The 20581-nt window shown below is 34.6% G+C and overlaps 3 protein-coding genes and 1 pseudogene across 5 annotated transcripts; 3 read left to right on the forward strand and 1 right to left on the reverse strand.

Moving 5' to 3' along the window:
• The first annotated feature begins 3194 nt into the window (after positions 1-3194).
• LOC123194424 (aspartyl protease family protein At5g10770-like) lies at positions 3195-5169 on the forward strand. The gene is made up of 3 exons (XM_044607613.1): positions 3195-3480; positions 3565-3996; positions 4195-5169. The coding sequence occupies exons 1-3, from the start codon at positions 3315-3317 to the stop codon at positions 5046-5048; spliced, it is 1452 nt and encodes a 483-aa protein (XP_044463548.1). The 5' UTR covers positions 3195-3314; the 3' UTR covers positions 5049-5169.
• A 3967-nt stretch (positions 5170-9136) lies between these two features.
• LOC123194480 (aspartyl protease family protein At5g10770-like) lies at positions 9137-10815 on the forward strand. Of its 3 annotated transcripts, none has more exons than XM_044607694.1 (3): positions 9137-9395; positions 9471-9911; positions 10110-10815. In XM_044607694.1, exons 1-3 carry the CDS (start codon positions 9230-9232, stop codon positions 10634-10636), a joined length of 1134 nt encoding a protein of 377 aa, XP_044463629.1. In that variant the 5' UTR covers positions 9137-9229; the 3' UTR covers positions 10637-10815. The 3 variants fall into 3 exon arrangements, with proteins under 3 accessions (XP_044463629.1, XP_044463631.1, XP_044463630.1); XM_044607696.1 differs by having other exon boundaries at positions 9492-9911; XM_044607695.1 differs by having other exon boundaries at positions 9139-9395; positions 9480-9911.
• Positions 10816-13779: 2964 nt separating this feature from the next.
• On the reverse strand, positions 13780-14835 carry LOC123194262 (annotated as a pseudogene).
• Positions 14836-17757: 2922 nt separating this feature from the next.
• LOC123194223 (aspartyl protease family protein At5g10770-like) lies at positions 17758-18660 on the forward strand. The gene has a single exon (XM_044607376.1). It carries the CDS (start codon positions 17758-17760, stop codon positions 18658-18660), a length of 903 nt encoding a protein of 300 aa, XP_044463311.1.
• Positions 18661-20581: the final 1921 nt, after the last annotated feature.

Consider the following 20581-nt stretch of genomic DNA (forward strand, 5'->3'; position numbering starts at 1 on the left):
AATTATAGGATAAGTTTTTCAAATTTATTTTTCAGGTCATGTAAAAATATCAAATTGATTGTTATTAATATTTAAATATTTTGTAAATTCATTAATTGAAGTGATTGAATTTATCAACTGTTTATATTTAGTAAAAATATACCAAATATATTGTTTACCTTTTGAATAATTTAATTTAAACGTGATTGTTCTAGATTTTTTCAAATAACTTAACAAATTTTTTACTCTGAATAATTTTTTTCAGTCTTTTACAAAAGATAAAGCAAACAATATAGATATAGCCCACCATGTTTGTCGCCTGTGATATAATCCATATATTTGTGGCTCATGCGAGGTTGGGTGGCGCCAAAAAATGTGGGTTATGCTAGGACAATATAGTGTCACATGTAGATATATCTATCATATCCTTAATTATGGAGGATTTTCTCTATCTTCGTTCTTATTTATTTGAGAGAATTTCTATCTCGTACAAAAAAAAAGTGCGACATAAATCCTAATTAAAAAAAAGATTATCACCTTTTTCAGTGGGATATTGTCACAAGTTGACGATCCCGTCAGCAAACCTATACTACACTTAGTAGCACATTGCGCTAAGTCAACTTTTACCCTCAAACAATTTCACGCTTGTTGTAATACGTTAATAGCGGAAACGATTCAAGAATACATAACAACTCACACAAAGGATATGAGACAGTGAAAGTGCTGCAAAAAAATAAGTGTTTTACTTGAAGATTGCTTGAATAAAATCTGTACAAAGAGACTTTTATATAGGCACACAAAAATAAATGTAGTTCCTACTACTCAACTACACAATGCCTAAAAATCTACTTTACATACAATGGATTTTCCCTTCCCTATGCCAAGCCACCCTTAGCCAGCTGCGTACCCAAGGTGATAAAGATAAAGATTCATATACAAGTGGTTGTCACACCCTTGCACTCCCTTGGCTCACTTGCTGGAATATTGTAGAATAATCTGGAACTCTGGTTGTTGGATCCCTTGGCCCGAACTCCCTTGTTATGGCTATTGGATAATGGGTTGGACGCCTCACATTGTTGTTACACTCTTGCTTGAACCTGGCCTGGACTGGCGTTCACACTGTTGCGCTTCAACAGCTCTTGCTGCACTTGCACTTGTCGGCTTGTGACAATACCATCTTAATGCTCTTTGGATCCAAATCTCTCATGCGCTAATTAACACTGCAAATGACATTTGGCAGAAACATGAAAGACATATTATTGGTTATCCTCTTATAACTTAATACAATCACATATCTTATCAAGTAATTGAGATAAATTTGCAGCGACATGACCAGTTTGAAGAAGATGATCTTTAATTAGTCGGGTAATTGGCCTACTACCAACCCCTCAGAGCAAACCCGCCCATTTCTCCGACGCCGTCATGCACCACCTCTGTCTTCTTTTGTTGTATGTTTCCAAAAATAGCTACTTGATCTGCACCATTTGTGGGACTGAAAGCTAGATACACCGTCGACCCACCAAGTGTTGATTTTTAATAGAGATTTGTATGCGAAGAAAACATGAAAAAATGCGAAAACAGAGGAGAGAAAAGGGAAAAAACAGAGAGCTGGAACGGAAGACGTTTTTGGCTGTGAAAAGCCTACATGTTCTATTCTTTGTCATACATTTATATTTACATTAGTTCCACTAAATTCATGTACAACAGCAGCTTAAAATAAGCTTACACATACAATTTCTTACAAGCTAACCAAACCTGCATTATCAAAGTACACCAAACACAACTACTGCAATTTTGGTTTGGTTGCAATCTAACCAAAAACATTACAAAATGGTTAAGTTTGTCATCACTTTAAGGCTACAAAAATAATCCACATCAGCTTCAACTTTCTGCACCAAAACCGTCTTCAAAAATTCAGAATTTTCCAGCAGCCAACTTCACTGCTCCATAGCTCCATAGCTTTCAAGATTCAGTCAGCTCGATTTAGGTTTATCCTATATCAAACTTATGATTATAAGCTGTGGCAGACACATGGATAAATCTTATGGGGTCAGTTGAATAAAAATAAAATGTAAAGGGGTCAATTGAAGATAATGAAATATGAATGGGGTTCAATTTTTATTATTTTAGGGTTATATTGATTTTTCATCTATTAAACTTAAAAATTTCAAAGTCCGCCATTGGAAACAATAAGCGACAACCCTGCGATAAAACTTAAAAAGATCAATATAGAATTTTAAAGGTTATATAATTTTTTTAATTATTAAATTAAAAAAATTCAAAGCCAAGTAGGGCTGGATTCGAGCCGAGCCGAGCTCGGCTCGCAGCCAGCTCGGGCTCGGCTCGGCTTTTTGAGGGCCGGCTCGAGTTCGGCTCGGTAACGGTTCGGCTCGGCTCGTTTTTTATATCAAAACGACACCGTTTTGTATATATATATAAATCAAAACGACGTCGTTTTGTATAAAAAAATTTTAAAAAAATATACCGAACCAATCCGAGCCAGCTCGGGCTCGGCTCGAGCTCGAGCTCGAGCTGGCTCGGTTCGAATCCAGCCCTAAAGCCAAGGGGATCAATTAACCCTTTAAACCCCTTTCGGTTTGCCACTAATTATAGGTAGCTAATGGGTTGCCTCAAATGAAGTTAACGTTTTGCTTTGAGTTGTAAAATGGTGAGCCGAATTTTGAACAGAGGAAGAAGATTTATAATGGTATTAAAAAAAACTTTTCAAAACATTTAAGTTAATTCAATAAGGAGTATACATACATACATACATACATACATATATATCTATATATATATATATATATATATATATATATATATATATATATATATATATATATATATATATATATATATATATATATATATATATATGAAATTCAAAGTGACGTTTTTATGAGGTGTCCCTAACACTTACTATTTTTATGGATGACAATCCATATCTTATCTCATTGGAGCTAATGGAGTAAAATGGTTGTCTGCACATTGTATCAATGGAGCTAATGCTCCATCCAGCTGCTTATATAAAGCAACCCCAGAAAATAATCGTAATTCATCAAATTTATGACATGCTTTTACAGAATAAAGATAGATTAGATTTGTGGTCAGTAGTGACATCAATACTTCTAAATCTACCACTAAATCATTACTTTTAAATGGCTATCCCTATCTTGTCTCAGTGGTGCCAATGGTGAAAAATTAACAGTCAGCACATTCCAAACTCAAGTAAAGCTAAGTAGCTTGCACTTCATGCGCTTAGATCTTCCATCTGCTTATATAAAGCAACCCCAGAAACACAAAGTCTGCACGTTCTAGTGAGCTTCTTGCCCTCCATGTATCTCAGGTTTCTCCTCCAAGCTTTCTTTCTTTTTTTATGCCTTCTATGTTCTATGAACAAAAGTCATGCTGAACAACCTGAAGCCCAACTCTCTGATAGTCACATTGTCAAGGTCACTTCTCTTTTGCCCCCAAATGTTTGCAACCGCAATTCCACCAAAGGTTATGTGCAATGTTTTGATCTTCCATAGTTTTGTTGTAATTATTATTGAGGATCTGACTGAATATTATGTTTTGCTGTTTCAGTTCCGAGCAAAGCATCTCTGGAGGTTGTAAGCAGATATGGCCCATGCTCGTACATTAATAAGGACAAAGTAAAAGCTCTTAATTACTCGGAAATTCTGCGCAAAGACCGAGCCCGAGCCAAATACATTCAATCCAGACTCTTCAAGCTCAAACATTCTGGCAGTGATGATGACCACTCAAAGGAAACAGAGGCTTTTTCGGTGGGCACCAAGCCTGATATATCAGCTGGGGTATCCACCGAGTTCTACATCACTGCATCCCTGGGAACGCCAGGACAAAGGGTTAATCTCCTTTTGGACACCGGTAGCGACATCACTTTTACACAGTGCACGCCATGCCTTGATTGCTTCAAACAGAAAACACCCTTATTTGATCCATCCAAATCCTCCTCGTTTTCCGTCGTTCCATGCACATCGTCAGCCTGTTTATCAGGTACAAATATATATTTGTAACACTCTTAAGTTAAATCCCACCTTCGCGCAAAGCACTAGAGCCATTAGGTATGTATGAACATCCTACAGACATAATTCTTAACAGTACTGATAATTTGATACATATGCATGCACCAATTCCTTTTGGATCGATGATAGAACTTTGTAACAAGAAATTAGCTGATTACTGTTCCTGCAGATTTCGAACCAGTTTGCAATAAAGCGAACCAGTGCATCTACAGTCAATCATACGGCAGTGGTAGTTCCTCTGGCGTCGTAGCAACTGAAAAGTTGACCATTATAAACCGCCGCTCTGGTACATTTGTCAAATACCCTTACATTTTTGGATGTGGCCTAAACAATTCAGTCGACGTTGCATTGGGTGGAGAAACTGGCATAATTGGTCTTGATCGATTTCCAGCATCCTTTATATCACAAACTTCCCAAAAATACTTTTCTTACTGCTTTCCCTCATCTTATAGCTCCCCTGGATACATTACCTTCGGCAAGACTGATGATGATAAACAATACAAATTCGTCAAGTTCACTCCAATACCCACTTCTCCAAAAGAGTCTGAGTATTACGATATTATCTTAACCGGAATGGCCGTCGCTGGAGAAAAGCTACCCGTACCCGGTTCAGAGTATAGTAAATCAGGAGGGATAATTGATTCAGGAACGACCTTCACGTCACTGCCACCATCTGTGTATGCAGCCCTGGAATCAGCTTTCCGTAAGAAAATGTCAAATTATAAGATGATAAAACCAGGGAGCAATGATGACTTTGATTCTTGTTATGATTTGAGCAAGTACGATGAAGTTGTAATACCAAAGATTTCGATCTTCTTCAAAGGCGGGGTTGAATTGGAGCTGGGGGTGAAGGGAATTGTGGTCGTTCTTAAAAAGGATTTAAGCCAAGTGTGTTTAGCTTTTAGTAAAAGCTCTGAATCTGATGAAACTCTGATCTTGGGAAATTTTCAGCTAAGGGGAATAGAGGTGCACCATGATTTTGTTGGTCAGAGGGTTGGGTTTGGTCCTGGTGGTTGCAGCTGAACGTGCACTTGAAAATTAACAAGAAGAAATTCTTGTACTTCAATTTATGCTTGAAATATTAATGTATTCCCAAGTAATATTGAATAAAGTTTGGTATGGACGACCGACAAATTTAGAGAAATAAGTTTCTGCCATCAAAGTCAATTCAAATTCTGCAAGATCCGTTCTATCGTTGTTCTGTGTTTCAGCTGTTTCTGCAGCAACTTCGCAGGTTATCTTTCGGTTTTACTTAACTCCTCCCTTCGCGCAGGTATAGACAATCCTACAAATACACGGACAGACGATCCAAATCTCTCAAAAACTATTCACGTTGACTTATTCTATCATACTCTTCGATGAGTTATCACGGGAGGATACCGTTTATTGATCATGTCATGCTAAGACATGGTAAAATAGAGATTTTAGTAGGATGTGGGTCGACGAAATTTGAAAGCTCAAAGCACAACCTACAACATAAAAGCCATGTTTTTATGGGTTTTTTGACGGATCAATTTGCCAAAAATTGATTTTTTTTTTATTTCATAATTATTCTTTTAATATTTAGATATAAACTTCATGCATAATAATGTCAACAATATTTAGATATAAACTTCATTTTCTATCATCTGATACATATTTATATCTATTAAAAGTTAATTTTGATACTATAATAGAAATTTGAGATGTTAGTAAATCATTTATTATGAAGAAAATTATAGGATAAGTTTTTTGAATTTATTTTTCAGCTCATGTAAAAATATCAAATCGATTGTTATTAATATTTAAATATTTTGTAAATTCGTTAACTGAAGTGATTAAATCTATCAACTGTTCATATTTAGTAAAAATATACCAAATATGTTGTTTACCTTTGGAAGAACTTAATTTAAACGTGATTGTTCTAGATTTTTTCAAATAATTTAATAAAATTTTGTACTCTCAATTTTTTTTTAAGAGTGTTTAACAATAGATAAAGCAAATAATATAGATATAGCCCACCATGTTTGTCGCTTGTGATATAATCCATATATTTGTGGGTCGTGCGAGGTTGGGTGGTGCCAAAAAATATGGGTTATGCTAAGACAATATAGAGTCATATGTAGATATATTTATCATATTCCTGATGATTGAGAATTTTCTCTATCCTCATTCCTATTTGTTTGAGAGAATTTCTATCTCGTATAAGAAAAAGAGTGGCATAAATCCTAATTAAAAAAAAAAATTGTCATCTTTTTTAGTGGCACATTGTCACAAGTTGACTATCCCATTGGCAAACCTATACGACACTTAGTAGCACATTGCACTAGGTCAACTTTTACCCTCAAACAATTCCACGCTTGTTGAAATATGTTAGTAGCGGAAACGATTCAAGAATACATAACAACTCACACAAAGGATATAAGACAGTTAAAGTGCTGGAAAAAATAAGTGTTTTACTTGAAGATTGCTTGAATAAAATCTGTACAAAGAGACTTTTATATAGGCACACAAAAATAAATGTAGTTCCTACTACTCAACTACACAATGCCTAAAAATCTACTTTACATACAATGGATTTTCCCTTCCCTATGCCAAGCCACCCTTAGCCAGCTGCGTACCCAAGGTGATAAAGATAAAGATTCATATACAAGTGGTTGTCACACCCTTGCACTCCCTTGGCTCACTTGCTGGAATATTGTAGAATAATCTGGAACTTTGGTTGTTGGATCCCTTGGCCCGAACTCCCTTGTTATGGCTATTGGATAATGGGTTGGACGCCTCACATTGTTGTTACACTCTTGCTTGAACCTGGCCTGGACTGGCGTTCACACTGTTGCGCTTCAACAGCTCTTGCTGCACTTGCACTTGTCGGCTTGTGACAATACCATCTTAATGCCCTTTGGATCCAAATCTCTCATGCGCTAATTAACACTGCAAATGACATTTGGCAGAAGCATGAAAGACATATTATTGGTTATTCTCTTATAACTTAATACAATCACATATCTTATCAAGTAATTGAGATAAATTTACAGCGACATGACCAGTTTGAAGAAGATGATCTTTAATTAGTCGGGTAATTGGCCTACTAGCAACCCCTCAGAGCAAACCCGCCCCTTTCTCCGACGCCGTCATGCACCACCTCTGGCTTCTTTTGTTGTATGTTTCCAAAAATAGCTACTTGATCTGCACCATTTGTGGGACTGAAAGCTAGATACACCGTCGACCCACCAAGTGTTGATTTTTAATAGAGATTTGCATGCGAAGAAAACATTAAAAAATTCCAAAACAGAGGAGAGAAAAAGGGAAAAAATAGAGAGCTGGAACGGAAGACGTTTTTGGCCGCGAGAAGTCTACATGTTCTATTCTTTGTCATACATTTATAGTTACATTAGTTCCACTAAATTCATGTACAACAGCAGCTTAAAATAAGCTTACCGATATAATTTCTTACAAACTAACCAAACCTTAATTATCAAAGTACACCAAACACAACTACTACAATTTTGGTTTGGTTGTAATCTAACCAAAAACATTACAAAATGGTTAAGTTTGTCATCACTTTAAGGCTACAAAAATAATCCACATCAGCTTCAACTTTCTGCACCAAAATCATCTTCAAAAATTCAGAATTTTCCAGCAGCCAACTTCACTGCTCCATAGCTTCATCACCAAGCACATAGATAACCCCTCTGGAATCAAGCTCCACCTCAACATCATAATCAAAGAAGAAGCTCACAGCAGGTAATACTTCTGTAACGACTAAAATCGTAGTACGTACCAAGACAAAACCGGAAAGGGTTTGTCATAGGATACCCAACCGCGGATTCATGAATTGCAGTTCACAAAGATTAGTATGCATCCGGTGGCAGGTGTGTGATAACGGTTCCTGATTGTGAGAGGCCAACATCATTGCCAAAAGTTATGAAATGTTGTCCAGTCGAAATTCCTTTTTAAACTAATAAATGAATTAGACTCTTAGCATCGACCAGTGAACAAGCGACATTCTAACCCGTGTCTTCTAAGTATGTCTCATAGTAGCCTTTTTTTTCATCTAGAAGTGATAAAACAAAAAATAGAGGGACCACAAAAGTCATCTTGCATTAAGCATTTGTTTTCTATTGTGATAAAATCATCTTCCTTAATCTTGGACAATTATGCGATTATTTTCCTATCAATATTAGAGACCATCACGACATTTATCAATCAAATAAAACTAATAATTAATAAATTATTTTAAACTTAAGTAATTTAACTCTCATGTTGTAAATTGAAACAGTAGAAAAAGGAGAGGCAAGTTTGATGTATGTGAGATACAAATTAATGGTATGTGTTTATGCTTAACTCTTTTATGCTGAGTGTCACTAAGGTAAAGAAATCATATGTAATGCCCGACAATTTTATATTATTCTCATCTCAAGTAAAACATGAGGGTCGTGCCAGGGACGGAAATTGATTCCAGCCAAAATAAACTTCACGCCTATTGTCTACACCGTGACTGCTTTACCATGTACAGTGCTTAAACGGGGCTTGCTATACCATGTATAGTACTTACATGGGGCTAGCTGTACAACTTCACGCCAAAGTGCTTGCACAGGGACCATGTGTCGCACGAATTTGTCTTGATGCTTGAAGGTCCTTGAAATGTCATATTCTATGGTTTCAATTATGAAGACATTTGAACAAGAAGTTGAGGTGGAAATACAACACAAAACATACTCATAATTCTGGAATCTTATATTTCTTCTTTGTTGGTATTGGGACCAATTAATTCTTTTTAAATGGTTCCTCTAATTCGAGTTTAACTCATTTTCGTAAACAAATTTATTCTCCAACTCAAGTTAGATTTAAACGAATTTGAATTAAAATAAATTAAATTCAGTCAGTTTTTAAAACCCAACTAATTCGGTTTTGGTAACCCTAAATCAAACTTATAATTATAAACAAAAGATGAATCTTCAACTTGTTACCTTTTCATTTATTTTTTATTTGCGGTGGAATCCTGTGTCTTTTTCCAGATTTTTTACATAAATCCTAAATCCTTTGTTAAGAGTATTTGGTTTAGTTTTGTTCCTTAAAAACCTCATGGTGCATCATCCAATCGTAATCCATCACTAACTATTTTTCTGGATGACAATACATATCTTATCTCCAACCAGCTGCTTACATAAATCAACCCCACAAAACAGAGTTTGCACGTTCTAGTAAGCTTCTAGCCCTCCATGTATCTCAGGTTGCTCCTCCAAGCTTTCTTTCTTTTTTTATGCCTTCTCTGTTCTGTAAACAGCAGTCATGCTGAACAAGCTGAAACTCGACTCTCTGATAGTCACATTCTTAATGTCAGTTCTCTTTTGCCTCCGACTGTTTGCAACCGGAATTCCACCAGAGGTTACATAGTTTTGATTTTTCATAGCTTAATTTGTCGTAATTATTATTGACCTTCTGACTGAATATTCTGTCTAGCTGTTTCAGTTCCAAGCAAAGCATCTCTGGAGGTTGTGAGCAGATATGGTCCATGCTCCTACATTAACAAGGGCAAAGCAAAAACTCTGAATTACTCGGAAATTCTGCTCAAAGACCGCTCCCGAGCCAAATACATTCAATCCAGACTCTTCAAGCTCAAACATTCTGGCAGTGATGATTACCTTTTAAAGCAAAAAGACTACTTGACGGTGGGCACCAAGCCTGATATATCAGCTGGGGCATCCATCGAGTTCTACATTACTGCATCCCTGGGAACGCCAGGACAAAGGGTTTATCTCCTTTTGGACACCGGTAGCGACATCACTTTTACACAGTGCACGCCATACCTTGATTGCTTCAAACAGAAAACACCCTTATTTGATCCATCCAAATCCTCCTCGTTTTCCGTCGTTCCATGCACATCGTCAGCCTGTTTATCAGGTACAAATATATATTTGTAACACTCTTAAGTTAAATCCCACCTTCGCGCAAAGCACTAGAGCCATTAGGTATGTATGAACATCCTACAGACATTATTCTTAACAGTATTGATAATTTGATACATATGCATGCACCAATTCATTTTGGATCGATAATAGAACTTTGTAACAAGAAATTAGCTGATTACTGTTCCTGCAGATTTCGAACCAGTTTGCAATAAAGCGCACCAGTGCATCTACAGTCAATCATACGGCAGTGGTAGATCCTCTGGCGTCGTAGCAACTGAAAAGTTGACCATTATAAACCGCCGCTCTGGTACATTTGTCAAATACCCTTACATTTTTGGATGTGGCGGAAACAATTCAGTCGACGTTGCATTGGGCGGAGCAACTGGCATAATTGGTCTTGATGGATTTCCAGCATCCTTTATATCACAAACTTCCCAAAAATACTTTTCTTACTGCTTTCCCTCATCTTATAGCTCCCCTGGATACATTACCTTCGGCAGGACTGATGATGATAAAAATTACAAATTCGTCGAGTTCACTCCAATAGCCACTTCCTCAACACCGTCAGTGTTCTATGATATCATCGTAACCGGAATGGCCATCGCTGGAGAACAACTACCCGTAGCCAGTTCAGAGTATAGTAAATCGGGAGGGATAATTGACTCAGGATCGACCGTCACGTCACTGCCACCATCTGTGTATGCAGCCCTGAGATAAGCTTTCCGTGAGAAAATGTCAAATTATAAGATGCTAAAACCAGGGACCATTGCTGACTTTGATACTTGTTATGATTTAAGCAAGTATGATGAAGTTGTAATACCAAAGATTTCTATCGTTTTCAAAGGCGGGGTTGAATTGGAGCTAGATGTGGAGGGAATTTTGCTGTTTTATGGAAAGGATTTAAGCCAATCGTGTTTTGCTTTTCAAGAAGGCTCTGGTGAACCTTCTTTGATCTTGGGAAATAGTCAGACAAGGGGAATAGAGGTGCACTATGAATTGGTCGGTCAGAGGGTTGGGTTTGGTCCTGGTGGTTGCAGCTAAAATTGCACTTGAAAATTAACAAGAAGAAATCGTTGTGCTTAAATTTATGTTTGAAATAATGTATTCCTAATTGTACGCTTTTACTTCCTAGTAATCTTGAATAAAATCTGGTATGCAGGATGCAAAAATTTAGGGAAATAAGGTTCTGCCATCAAAGTCAATTCAAATTCTGCAACATTCATTCTATTGTTGTTATGTTTACCCCCTGTTTTTTCCTCAATGAGATCACCCAAAAGATAATTGCCATAGTTTATTGCAGCAGGATACGTCGATCCACAAAATTTTAAGGCTCAAAGCACAACCTACAGCATAGTGGACTGTGTCTCTAATGACCAACCAAATTTTTTTTTTTTTTTTAAATTATTAATTTTCTTAATTATTCTTTTAAAAATAATACCTCTAAAATTTTATTGGAATGGCTCTTATATTTACCCCAAAAAAACATATGATTAATATGAAAAATAAAATAATAAAACTATATATATCTATTTTGAATATATAAATAAATACATATTTGATATATATATTATTATATGATTAAATAATTTTAAATTAAAAATAAAATAACAATCAATAATATAATGACACATATAAATATATATTTATTTATGTATTTAAAATGATACGCAAGATATTGATCAAAATTGAACTCGTATGTATAATTGTCATATATTTTTAGTTTCACCTATATCTAAATTCTTAAAATCTTTTATTATTTTATGAGCAACACAATCTAAATGTACTTTTTTAACGACTATTTTATTTTGTAATTTTTTTATTTTTAAATTGTGAGGTCATGATATGCAAGTAAATATGCATGTTGTGTTCAAAAAACGCGGGCTATGCATGACCCAATGCCACTTACATGAATTTTTTGTTCCCGTGTGTGCAAAAAAGTGAGGATCCACGTATCCAAATTAGGGGAGAAAACAATAAAATTATCAATAATTTAAATACTTAAATAATATATTAATTTTAAATTAAAAATAATAAATCACTTATAAAATATAATTTAAATACTCAATTAAAAACTAAAAATTCTAATCATAACATTGGGTATGATTAAGTCTATAATGATGCAAACTAATCTTTCAATTTCATATTAAAAAGATGTTTTATTGACTGCGACTTATATGCTTAATTGAGTGTTTATTAAGTCAGTAACTTCCACTTCCTATAAATTATGGATAGATAAAATATCTGAATTAAATATAATGTGACCGATTGAGCCAAATGACAAAGTCTAACAACCTAGGTGTTTACATTTGAGTGAGAGTATTGGAGACTAAAGTTTCACATTTATTAAATGCAATATAAATGAGTGGTATATAAGTGTATGGATTGGGCTTTAACACAAGCTAAATAGTTTTGTATAATATAAGTTTCAGTCTTTATATTTGTAAATTATATATATATTCCATTAATCTTTTTTATTTTTGAAAAATGATAAATAATACATTTGTGGTATAGTATATGAGGTAAAAAATTATATAACAAATTGATAAAGAGTATTTTAAACTAGGAATTTGTTTAAAAAAATAAAATTAAAAATGGTCAAAGGAGGGATGGATTTGTATATTTTTATTAGTAGTTATGTATGGTAAGAAGACAAATTCAAAATTAATATAATTATTAGGCCAAAAGACTTATTCCCACTCAAAGCATAGTGAAAACCCAAAGTGATCCTGTTAATTTTTGAAATCTCAAATGTTCACTTATCCGTTAGTTTTGATTATTACAGTCAATGATAGAGTCGTCGTTTAGAATTTTAATTTAAATAAAAAAAGTTATTTCTTTTTTCTCCCTTAGTTTTATAAAACTAACCATTTCCCCTTAAATTAATTTTAAAAAGTTAATCTTTTACTCCTACCATATATGAATTTTAGGGTTTTATATTCTAGAATGAGCAGACACCCCCCCTCAAACTTTGAAACATTGCACTTATACCTCAAAAACTTCATTCTATCTTTTTGACAATTATTCTTCTTGATGTTCCTCTCCGGTGATATCTCCCCCCTCCCTGGTGGTTTCTTGGTACGAAAACCATAAAAAATTTGATCAAAATGGCCCTATTTGTGTACATAGATATGTGCAAAAATCACACAAATCAATCTGACAACATCATATTGACATGGTCAACATCTGTGCTACACCATCTGACTAATCTATGCATCTATCAATGCATAGATTGTTACTGTCGAAAATATATATTGGGCTTAAAAGTTTAAATATTGAAACTCATATTACACAAAACTAATTAGCTGGTGTTAAAATCTAATCTATACACTTATATACCACACACTTATATTACATTTATTAGATATGAGACTTTAATCTTCAACACTCCTACTTAAGTACAACCACCTAGACTGTTAGACCCGTTATTTTACTCAACAAATTTTTAGCTAAGTGTTTTGTCACTTGCATCTAGGAACACTTTAGACTGTTAGATCTACTATTTGGTTAGGTGTTTTGTCACTTGTATCTAGAAATACTTTAGGCTATTAGATCCGTTATTTGACTTATACTCTATACCGTGTTTAAAATATATTAGGTTTACAAATGTGAAGATTGAAACCGATATTACACAAAACCAATTGGTTTTTATTAAAGTCTAATCTCCCACACTTATAAACTACTCACTTGTATTGTATTTATTAGATATGAGATTTTAGTCTCCAACACTCTCTCTCAAGTGCAACCACTTAGGTTGTTAGATCCGCCATTTAGTTAAGTCTATTTTTGGATAGGTGTTTTATCATTTGTATCCAAGAAAACCAATTATCTCATGTTAAAATCCAATCCCCGTCTCTCCACAGTTAATGAGAAGGGGAAATTCCTTGGAAGAAGACCTGAGACTTGTTAAAATCAATGTTAGTATCAACCCATTGTAGCCATGTTGTTAAAGCCATTTCAAAAGCAACCATACGATCAATGTCTTTGAGAGTTTTATTTCCTATTTGTATAAAATCCCACCTGAATTTTCAAAAATATTAAACATTAGTTATATTATTTTAATGTATACAATATAGGTTAATCTGGAGGAATATATACGGTTGAGTTGGTCCTCTACGGTTCCACCAATGCCATGTATTGAAAATGAGCAAATCAATATTTTTCCAAAGTTTTTCTCTTAAAAAAAAAAAATCAAGTTTCAAGACTCTACCAATCTTTTTTCAAGCTATATCTACAAGATATATGTTGCAATGAAGCATCACTTTCACTCCATAATCCTGCATTCCATTAACCTATCACAATTCTTTCAATATCAACTATCAATCAAACCAAGCAAATAAAACAAGCAACTAATTATAAATATAAAGGAATACACAAAAGTCATTGACCTTTTTAGATACCTAACACAAGATATTAGCTAATATTTTATCTTTTACTAGATTTCTCACGTCAAGTATATTGATTAGAAAGTTAATAAAATCCTTTTGCCTACACCTATATACATACATTCATATATATGTGTGGTGTGTTAGACAAGATTTTACTAGTAAGAATAATTTATCAATAAAACTATGCGGATCTAATTTAAATATACATATCTAATTATATGATAAAATATTATATGTGTATTTATTTATATACTTTAAAGTAGATATATATAACATTATTTATAATTTATATATCTAAGTGATATAAGTGGATCGGTCCTACCTAAAACTCTCCAAGTACATAATTTAATTGAATTGTTTTGCTATGGAACAAACACAGAAAAAGGGAAAAAGGAAGGGGCTTGCCATGAAAGTGAAAACGGAGACATCTCCAACGCTTGATAAATTGTAGCTAGCATTGGGTACTGAAGAGTGAAGCAAACACGCCAAGGATTGCCACTGGTTCCTGCTTAAAGAATCTCCCACGAACATTATGCTTTTCCCTCTAAACCTTTCCAAGAAACTCGGCCCATCGAATCTACAAATAAAAGATTTATGTTATTAAATTTTCATTTGGGTCCCAACTTCAATGCCATGCAAAACAATAGGAATGTGCGTTAGATGAAGTAAATTGACATACAATTCTCAATTAATCTCTACTTGAAAATTTTCAGAAACCTCCTCTTATTTTGAGAGTTTAGTGGAGCCCCCAATTTAATGTTTCATACACTAGCCTCCTAAATCTTAAGCTCCAGATATTGAGCTATTGCAACCATTTCTATTGACTATTGGAAACTAGACTGCCTAACAGGAAAACTAAAACATAGGAAAGCCACCATTTTGATTCAATAATAGTAAAATTTGTATACAAAATTCAAGGCATCAGTTTCACTCAACTATGATGTACACTCCAGTGGTTACCTTCGATGGTGAAGTGAAAGAGTTTAAAGATATCTAAATCTCACATCAAAAAAGAAAAATTGGAATTCCAAATTCCAAATTCCAAATTAAGACGCAATTGAAAAAAAAAAAGGGGAAAAGTGTTGTGCAAAGGAAAGACATCTCACCGGGAATCCCATCAGCTTGACGGTACTAAACCAAATCACTCCACAATCATGCGATTATTTTCCTATCATATTAGAGACCATGACGACATTTATCAATAAAATAAAACTAATAATTAATAAATTATTTTAAACTTAAGTAACTTTAACTCTCATGTTATAAATTGAAACAGTAGAAAAAGGAAAGGCAAGTTTGATTTACGTGAGATACAAATTAATGGTACGTATTTATGCTAACTATTTTATGCTGAGTGTCACCAGGGTAAAGAAATCCTATGTAATTCCAACAATTTTATTTTATCCTCATCTCAAGTAAAACATGAGGGTCGTGCCAGAAACCGAAATTGATTCCAGCCAAAATAAACTTCACGCCTAGTGTTTACACAGGGATTGCTCTACCATGTATAGTGCTCACACGGGGCTTGCTTTACCATGTATAGTACTTACATGGGGTTAGCTATACAACTTCACGCCTAAGTGCTTGCACAGGGACCATATGTCGCACGAATTTGTCTTGATGCTTGAAGGTCCCTGAAATGTCATATTCTATGGTTTCAATCAAGAAGATATTTGAACAAGAAGTTGAGGTGGAAATACAACACAAAACAAACTCATAAATCCGGAATCTTATATTTCTTTTTTGTTGGTATTGGGACCAATTAATTCTCTTTAAATGGTTTTATTCTCCAATTCAAGTTTGATTTAAATGAATTTGAGTCAAACCAAATTAAGTTTAGTCAATTTTTAAAACCAAACTAATTCAATTCAGATAACCTTACATCAAACTTGTAATTATAAACAAAAGATGAAATCTCTAACTTGTAACCTTTTCATTTATTTTTTATTTGTGGTGGAATTCTCTTTGTCTTTTTCCAGATTTTTTACATAAATCCTAAATCCTTTGTTTGAACTATTTGTATGCTTTGCTATATGGTTTAGTTTTGTTGCTTGAAAACCTCATGGTGCATCATCCAATCGTAATCCATCAAATTCAGAATGACGTGTTTATGAGGTATCCCTGACACTTACTATCTATCTAGATGACAATACATATCTTATCTCCAACCAGCTGCTTACATAAATCAAACCCACAAGACAGAGTTTGCACGTTCTAGTAAGCTTCTTGCTCTCCCATGTAGCTCAGGTTGCTCCTTCTGTAAACAACAGTCATGCTGAACAAGCTGAAACCCGACTCTCTGATTGTCACATTCTTAATGTCAGTTCTCTTTTGCCCCCGACTGTTTGCAACCGGAATTCCACCAGAGGTTACATACATAGTTTTGATTTTTCATAGCTTAATTTGTTGTAATTATTATTGAGCTTCTGACTGAATATTATGTCTTGCTGTTTCAGTTGTAAGATTAATTTTGCAAAATATAGTAAAATAGATCATCCAACTACAACCCCGAGATCTATGCACAGATTATAATATACTGAATTAAACTTTAAGCTTTAGAAATACTTGATTCTCCATACAATTTGAAACTGAAAAACCTATTGAAATCACCTAAAATTATCTGTCGAGATCACTTCTCGATGTGACTTGGTCTTCTACTCTAGAATCCTCCCTAAATGACAGCTTTGAATGGGTAAGTTATACTGCATTAGGTTTTGGAGTAGGGACCTAGCCAATTTATAATAGGTTAATCGACCCCCCATCAAGGTCCAATAAATTTTAAAGTCTATACTTGTACTGTCCACACGAATCACGACCTTTAATTGTATTGGACTTATCTTTATTAATCACTTAAACCCATTTTTAAATTGATATTGAACTATTTAATTACCCAATTTTATTAAACAAAAGTATAATTAATGTTAGCGCACATCAGAAAATTTCTAACATCAGTTCCAAGCAAAGCATTTCTGGAGGTTGTAAGCAGGTATGGTCCGTGCTCCTACATTAATAAGGGCAAAGTAAAAACTCCGAATTATTCAGAAATTCTGCGCAAAGATCGAGCCCGAGCCAAATACATTCAATCCAGACTCTTCAGCTAAAACATTCTGGCAGTGATGATGACCTTTTAAAGCAAACAGACGCTTTTTCGGTCGGTACCAAGCCCATTAAATCAGATGGGGCATCCATCGAGTTCTACATTACCGCATCCCTGGAAACGCCAGGACAAACGGTTAATCTCCTTTTGGACACCGGTAGCGACATCACTTGGACACAGTGCACGCCATGCGATGATTCCTTTAAACAGAAAACCCCCTTATTTGATCCATCCAAGTCCTCCTTGTTTTCTGTCGTTTCATGCAGGTCGTCAGCCTGTTTACCAGGTACAAATACATATTTGTGACACTCTTAAGCTAAATCCCACCCTCCCACAAAGCACTAGAGATATTAGGGATGTATGCACTGAACTCTGTAACGAGAAATTTGTTTATTAGTGTTCCTCCAGATTTCGGACCGATTTGCGATAATGAAAACCAGTACATCTACGGTTCCTCATACGGCAGTGGTAGTACCTTTGGCGTCGTAGCAACTGAAAAGTTAACCATTATAAACCGCCGCCATGGTACATTTGTCAAATACCCTTACATTTTTGGATGTGGCCTAAACAATTCAGTCGACATTGAAATAGGTGGAGCAACTGGCTTAATTGGTCTTGATCGAAATCCAGCATCCTTTATATCACAAACTTCCAAAAAGTACTTTTCTTACTGCTATCCCTCATCTTATAGCTTCCCTGGATACACAACCTTCGGCAAGACTGATGATGATAAAAATTACAAATTCGTCAAGTTCACTCCAGTACCCACTTCTCCAACAGGGTCATTGTTCTACGACATCATCGTTACCGGAATGGCCATCGCTGGAGAACATCTACCCGTAGCCAGATCAGAGTATAGTAAATCAGGAGGGATAATTGACTCAGGATCGACCATCACATCACTGCCATCATCTTTGTATGCGCCCCTGAGATCAGCTTTCCGTAAGAAAATGTCAAATTATAAGATGTTAAAACCAGGGAGCAATGCTGACTTTGATACTTGTTATGATTTTAGCAAGTATGATGAAGTTGTAATACCAAAGATTTCTATCTTCTTCAAAGGCGGGGTTGAATTGGAGCTGGATGTGAAGGGAATTTTGTTTGTTTATGGAAAGGATTTAAGGCAAGCGTGTTTAGCTTTTCAAGCAGGCTCTGGAGAACCTTCTTTGGTCCTGGGAAATTTTCAGCTAATGGGAATAGAGTTGCACCATGATTTGGTCGGTCAGAGGGTTGGGTTTGGTCCTGGTGGTTGCAGCTAAACTTGCACTTGAAAATTAATAAGAAGAAATTCTTGTGCTTCAATTTATGCTTGCAATAATGTACTCCTAATTTTATGCTTCTAATTCCAAGTAATATTGAATAAAGTTTGTTATGCACGATGGAAAATTTAGAGAAAAAAGTTTCTATCAACAAAGTCAATTCAAATTCTGCAAAATCCATTCTATTTATTGTTGTTCTGTGTATCCGTTGTTTCTGCAACAACTTCCCAGGTTATTTTTCAGTTTTACTTTAACTGCTCCCCATCCCTTGGGTACAAATTAACAGTACTTCAAATGCTCAAAAAGGCAATCCAAATCTCTCAACTACTATTCTCGATCATCAGATCACCGACAAGAAATCACAATAGCTTATTGTGTCACACATTTGATGAGTATGATTGTTGAAGAATAATCATCAAATTGAGTCTGAGATGTGTTAGTCATGATTTATTGTGTTATAGATATGTCAATCAAGGCACATAAAAATAAAATGTTGATCCTAACAAAAAAGTTGACACACGAAATTTGAATGTTTGAGGCACAACCTGAAGTATGATAGGTCTTGCCTCTATGAGCTTTTTAGCGGGGTTGATCCCCTAATAATTAAATTTTTTAATTTTTAGAATTTGCCTTATTATTCTTTAAGAACTGAGAACGAAACCTCTTAATTTTATTAAATTGACCTTACTTATAGCAGATAAACCATGCATGTTCGCATGCTGATAAAAATTAAGCATTGAGAAATAAACTAATATGTACAATTATCATACATTTTCACTATCATCCATATCTAAATTCTTGAAATATTATGATGAATTATCAACAATATAATTTTGCATCTTGAAATTTGTAATCACCTAACTTTTCATGTGCATAATATTTTTAACAACAATTTTTGTTAACTTGATTTTCTATCGTCTAATGTATATAATGTTGTGATTGTGATTGTAGTTTTTCATTTGGTGATTCCTGGATGATTGTAGTCAAGGTTAATAGTTCCCAAAATTGTGAGTTCTAGAAATTTGGAACAACCTGTTGTCACGTATAGGTATATTTATTTATTTTGGAGAATTTCTATCTTGTATAAGAAAGAGAGGGTGCATGGATAAAGATTGGAGGAGAAAATTGTCATCTTAGTTAATAACAAATTTTCTTAATGCACTTTGAATCCTAATTTCCCACGATCAAATGATCACGGCACCACAGAAATATGAAAGCTCTTATAAATAATAAGTTTAATACTTTCATTTTGCAATAAAATGCATTTAATTTGATACAATCACATCGCTTATCAAGTTTTTGAGATATAGAAATAGGGACTTGACCAGTTTGAAGAAGATAATCTTTAGTTAGTTGGGTAATTGGCCTAATGGCAACCCCTTGGAGCAAACCTGACCCTCTCTCCGACGTCGTCATGCACCACTCCTCTAGCGTCTTATGTTGTATTTTTCCAAAAATAGCTCCTTGATCTGCTCTATCTGTGGGACTGAAAGTTGGACACACCGTCATCCCAACAAGCACATATATAATCCTTGTGGCATCAAGCTCCACCTCAACATCATCGCCAAAGAAGAAACTCAAAACAGGGCAGGAATTTTTCCTGATCACAACAATTCTAGTATTAGATATATTTGTTTCTGATGAAGATTGTTGTGATACAAAGCTATGCAGCAGATTAAAACCAAATGTCACCAGCTTTTTGTTTTTGTCTCTTTTGTGATATTTTTGTGTAATGATTTAGCAAGAATTTAATGAATGTACCTGTTGTGAATGAATTGTGGTGGAGCTTAATTTTAGCTATAAAGAAGGGAACAAATTTCCTTAAATCCTAGAAAGTTGGTATTGACTCATACTTTTTGTATTACTATAAAAATGTTTTTACGATAATGTAAAAGTAGCTCCCTTTTACAATTTCTTTCTT

This window comes from Mangifera indica, chromosome 13 (genome assembly GCF_011075055.1).
Source record: "Mangifera indica cultivar Alphonso chromosome 13, CATAS_Mindica_2.1, whole genome shotgun sequence".
Lineage (NCBI taxonomy): Eukaryota > Viridiplantae > Streptophyta > Magnoliopsida > Sapindales > Anacardiaceae > Mangifera > Mangifera indica.